The following is a 5658-nucleotide window of genomic DNA, read 5'->3' as shown; positions in this document are numbered from 1 at the left end:
TCTGGTAAAAAATAATTCCTGTTATATAAATTTAATTGCAATTCAGTAAAAATAAGGTGAAATAAACGGATCCTTGTTTATTTATTGAATATATATATATTTTTGAAGTAGTTGCAAAATTGAATAATAATGCCAGGTCATCTTTGTAATTATCTACTCATCAAATTAGCACAACTTAAATTTGACCCAAGCAAGTGAAAAAAAATGGAAATAAATAGGGAGGATTGCAGAACCACAGCACCCATCGACCCAGAAATCTAGAGTGAGAAAGAAAAAGGGTGGGTCAAATTTTAGAGAGAGAAATAGAGAGCGTGATTGCGATCTCTAGAAAACGTGTATTCACAATTTTTTCACAATTTTTTACGTGTCATTTAAATCACCCTCTTTTTCTCTAAAAATTCTCCACCTTTTAATAATTTTGTTGTTTTAGATCACTTTTTGTTGTTTTGCCCAGAAGGTGTTTGTATAAATTCCTCACTGAAACAAAGAGGGAAAAAAAACAAGCAAACAAGTTCCTGGGTTAGGCAGGAGCATCAAGAAAAGTAAAATATTTAAGGGTTTTAGATTTAAGGTTAAAGAAATTTGATTTTGGTTTCTGGGTTGATTTAATTTTTTGAAAAATGGGTAAATCTGGGTTGATGAAGGTGGTTTTGTTTAGCATTCTTTTGTTGGGTTCTTTCCTCATATTTGTTTCAGCAAATGAGGAGACTTTGAAAGAAGTTGCTTCTGCTGAGATTGAGATTGAAGAAATTCATGTTAATTTTCTAAGAAAGGCTGTTAATTTCCTATGGCAAAGTGGTAAAAACACTTATGAACATGTTTGGCCTGTAAGTTAATTTTTTTTAATTATTTTTAATTTTTTTTTAATATTCATAAATTGATTTGATTTGAATTGGGATTGAATGAATGATGAATTTATATGTTTGAATGTCACAGGACATGGAATTTGATTGGAAAATTGTAGTGGGGTCATTGATTGGATTCTTTGGAGCTTCATTTGGGAGTGTTGGAGGAGTTGGTGGGGGTGGTATCTTTGTTCCTATGCTTACTTTGATTATTGGATTTGATTCCAAATCTTCAACCGCCATTTCAAAGTGTAAGGATTCTCTGACATTCATCTTTCTTAAATTCTTCACTTTTCAATAATAATTTCCCAGCACCTTTTATGTATATTATGTTACTGGTAAAGGATCTGATTTTCATAAAGTTATTTTTTTGCTGATTATGAATATTCTGAGGCTATCAACAGTTAATCTTTTACTTGAATTCGTGACACGGATCGGGATTCTCTCTAGTAACTAGATGGTCGAGTTCTATGAGTGTTATGAATCAACCAATCTAGTAACTCGATGGTCCAGTAACCGGAGAGAATCCTATCTCGTAGATAGTCTTCGAAATTTTAAGAATAGTTGAATTGAGCAAAGTGTGTATAGCTTTTGTGTAGTTTCTGAAATGTTGGGTTGTTTGTTCAGGTATGATTATGGGAGCAGCAATTTCAACTGTTTACTATAACCTTAAGCAAAGGCATCCAACTATGGAGATGCCTGTTATTGATTATGATCTTGCACTTCTCTTCCAACCAGTGCTGGTTCTTGGGATCAGTATTGGAGTTGCCTTCAACGTTATTTTTGCTGATTGGATGATCACAGTTTTGCTCATTATTCTCTTTCTTTGTAAGTATTAAAATGGATTAAAGTTTAATGATACAAATTAATTACTTCGTATTAAATTTGAGAAAAAGTTAATAAATTTATCACTTTGAATATGCAGTTACATCTACAAAGGCATTCCTCAAGGGTGTTGATGCTTGGAAGAAAGAAACTATCATGAAAAAGGTCCTCCACCTTACCGATTCCTTCAACTTTGATTTTCATTTCTTATTTTTTTTTTGTTTGTTTCATTTACTAACATTGAACCTTTTGTTTTTCAGGAGGCTGCTCAACGTTTGGTATCAAACGGTAGCTAATTTAGCCCTTTCCAAATTTTTGTTAATTTATTGAATTATTTGCACTTTTTTTAGTGAAAAGTTTTTCTTGTTATCAGGTGATAATGGTGATTACAAAGCTCTCCCAGCTGTTCCCGACAAAAGAGAAGAGGTAAGATTAGTATTTCATTAAATAACGAACCCCCTTTCTCTAATATATATATTCATATGTACTTTGTATATCTTTTTAAGATGCCGGGAATAATTTGTGATTTTTCCTCGAAGTATTTAGTACAGAGTTATGGTCGATGATTAAATTAAGTGATGAGGAGAAGACTGAAATGGTTGACACATAAGTATTATCAAGGGTCTTTTTGTACAAAATCATGTTTTACGTCGTTGTCTTGTTATGGATGGTTTTGACACTAAGACACTTATGGTTGCACCTCGCACATTTAGTTACATTTCTCTGAATTTGCAAATCCTTGTGAGTTTTACTTCCTAGGAAGTGAGTAAAATTGTTAGATTTATAAGTAGGTGAAAAGTCCCTAGAAGTAGGGAGTGTTGCTTACAACTTGACCTCTGTGTAGTTTCTGATGAAATACTGATCTGATTGTTCTGCATTAAATCAGGTATCTATCAGAGAAAATGTACACTGGCCATCAGTGGCCATATTGTTTGCCGTCTGGTTTGCAATTCTAGGACTTGAAATTGCTCAGGTTTGTTCTGAACTTTTACTGAGCTCTTAAGATTAAATAAAGTCCATGCAACTAAACACCGAGCTTTGTATCTTGCAGAAGAACACCACTACTTGCTCCCCTGCATTCTGGGTAACCAATCTATTGCAGGTACCCCTCCATACTCTACTGTCTATATGCCTAAGATCTTTAAATAATAAATCAATTATTTAATCTTCTCATTGTCAACAATATCTCGAGAGCTAATTAAATTATGCCAATTGTGAAGATCCCTGTGGCACTTGGAGCATCAGGCTACGAGGCTTATTTGTTGTACTCGGGAAAGAGAGTAATTGCTTCAAGAGGCGATGCAGCCGGTTCCTGGAAAGTCTACCAGCTAATTCTTTGCCTCTTTACTGGAGTGGCTGCTGGAATGGTTGGAGGACTTCTTGGTCTTGGTGGAGGATTTATTTTAGGCCCTTTGTTTCTAGAGTTGGGCATCCCTCCTCAGGTTAATCTACTTTCGAACTTGGATCACTTACTTCGTATTATATATGTGGCATTCTTTGCTTTGCTTAATTTGATGTGGACCAGCTCCCTGATTTGTCTCGCATTATGCTTTAATAGCCAATAATTGAGGGTAGCACTTGAAAAAGTAGAAAGAAAAATACAAGGGGGGAAGGGGTACTTAGTCTATGTCATTCTTTAATATTTATACTGTAGTAAAAGAATAATACTCTGTAGTAGACTTGTGATGAACTCTCAAGTACAGGTGGATGAGCACTACTTGCTTAATAATTGTTAGTGCTGTATGACTTAGTATTTAGTAATGTCAATCTTCATGCTTCCCATCTAAATTTGAATTCGCTTTTTCCTGGTTAGCATATGCCACATATCTAAATGTCGTCCTGTGAAGAAATTCTTTTCTAAAGGTAATAAATCAACAAGATGTAGAATGTTAGAGTCTTAGAGATGAAGGATGATGTAGAATCGTAAATATTAAACTTTAGCTACACTAATGGGCTTCAGTGTCTTATTTATTTATTTTTATTTTATTTTAATTATATCAGAGTAATGTTGTCAATTAATCAAATGTAGTATTATAAGAAAAATGGGAGTATTAGTAAACGTAATTAGTGTTGTTCGTCAGTGGTCACTCATGGTTAGTTGGATGGTTGTTGACAGATGAAAATTAGGTTCAGTCATCACTCGTCAGTTTTTTTACCATTCCTGCCAAATACTAACTGCTCTCAACTCTTTTGCTCATGTTCTAACTTCTAATGCAAAGTCTTGTTTTGGGAAATTATTTTGAGAATTTAAGGATATGGTGGACCCTTGTGGTTGTCGTGTTACTGTAGTCGCCTTTTAAATAGAACCATTGTAGAATAATATTATCATTATCTGTTTAATAAAATGCCAAAATGTATCAATTATTGGACTCGAGTTGACAATTGCTGCAATTTAACGTTGGCTCTCTTTTCTAACAGGTTTCAAGTGCTACAGCTACCTTTGCCATGATGTTCTCTTCATCAATGTCTGTTATAGAATACTACCTTCTTAAACGATTCCCAGTGCCATATGGTAAGCTCTGACCCATAATCTCTTAACACCAACTACTGATTTGTTTAGCCTTTTTCTTAAACATCTGATTCCTGTTGCAGCTGCCTACTTCGTTGCTGTTGCTACGTTTGCTGCCTTATTTGGGCAGATTCTCGTGAGGAAATTGATTGCTGTTATTGGAAGAGCTTCTCTTATCATCTTTATCTTGGCATTCACTATCTTTGTCAGTGCAATTTCACTTGGTAAGTATCGAGCATACCTTTTCTTCCACATTGATTTTGGCTTTTCACTCGATATACCATTATGTGAACCTGTCTGAATTCTCGTGCTGATTCATTTTTACCTCTGCAGGTGGTGTTGGCATTTCAAACATGATATACATGATTAAAAATAACGAGTACATGGGATTCGACAGCTTGTGTGCATACGACCCATAGTGAAGGAAAATTTTGAATTTTTGGATTATTTTTGTGCAAGTATAAGCTCTACAAGGAGGAAGGCGAGGGGTGAAAGAATTATTAGTATGCTGTTAAGAGTAGAACCTCCTCTCGCTGTGGGAGCGAATGTGAGTTACAAGTGTTTGGTGTAATTGTGTAGCTCCTCCAAATGTTTGTCGTTAGGTTTTTAGAAAATTTTTTGTGCTCAAGTCAAATGCACTTGTACTTCTCAGCTTATTAATTCAATAAATTTACAGCAAAAGCTAGCTTTAGCTTTCATTAATACCATCCTTGGTGCTATTATATTTTTATCTTTTCTCTTTCTATTATTCACATCATTTTTTTCCTTCTTTACCTGAAAATTTATTGCTTCAATCTTTATCTGTTCCCATAATACTCGTCACTTCATTACTAGTATTACCAAAAATATTACTCCGTATATCAGTAAATAATAATGTCAATTAACGGAGGTAGTTATGAGAATGCTATACATAAATGAAATCAGTATCATCTCTTCATACAATATATCAAGATTATCAACATAGTATTGCTTATTATGAGTAACATGTAGTATCAATCACCCTCTAAGTTTAGATTCATAGGAAGTACTTCATTACTTCCACATACTATTCCAATCATTATTTGAATTAGGGTTTTCTTCATCTTTCAATACTAAAATTTTCTACATATTTTTTTTACTCCCAACACAATATTTGACACTCTAATTGAGGAATAAAATTAAATAAAGTGATATCAATTAAAAATCATTTTTTGACGAGATTAATTATCATGTGTAACAAAATAATACATTGCAAGTTTTATTAAAAGTCTTGAAAATTTAAAAAATAACAAACAATTATAAGCCTAGGACAATTGACTAAAAATAACAGAAAGCACGCATATTGTTATATTGTTAAGAAACCTTTATAAATAGAAAAAAAAAAAAAAAGGGGAATATTTTACCATCGGTGACACTTGTATTATTTTACACAAATACTTGATGTTGAAATCACATAACTTAATTCAAATAATTATTTTCTAAAAAAAATCCTCAGTTTTG

The 5658-nt window shown here is 33.3% G+C and overlaps 1 protein-coding gene across 1 annotated transcript; it reads left to right on the top strand.

Annotated features, from left to right (window-relative positions):
- The first annotated feature begins 240 nt into the window (after positions 1-240).
- On the top strand, positions 241-4909 carry LOC145589707 (sulfite exporter TauE/SafE family protein 3-like). Its single transcript, XM_081646386.1, has 12 exons — positions 241-827; positions 937-1096; positions 1473-1673; positions 1771-1835; positions 1931-1958; positions 2044-2096; positions 2557-2643; positions 2722-2772; positions 2891-3112; positions 4089-4182; positions 4263-4403; positions 4513-4909. The coding sequence occupies exons 1-12, from the start codon at positions 621-623 to the stop codon at positions 4596-4598; spliced, it is 1395 nt and encodes a 464-aa protein (XP_081502512.1). The 5' UTR covers positions 241-620; the 3' UTR covers positions 4599-4909.
- Positions 4910-5658: the final 749 nt, after the last annotated feature.

The sequence above is a fragment of the Chenopodium album genome, chromosome 17 (genome assembly GCF_948465745.1).
Source record: "Chenopodium album chromosome 17, dcCheAlbu1.1, whole genome shotgun sequence".
Taxonomy (NCBI): Eukaryota; Viridiplantae; Streptophyta; class Magnoliopsida; order Caryophyllales; family Amaranthaceae; genus Chenopodium; species Chenopodium album.
The sequence above is the reverse complement of the archived record's forward strand: the minus strand, read 5'-3'. Positions and strand labels throughout refer to the sequence as shown.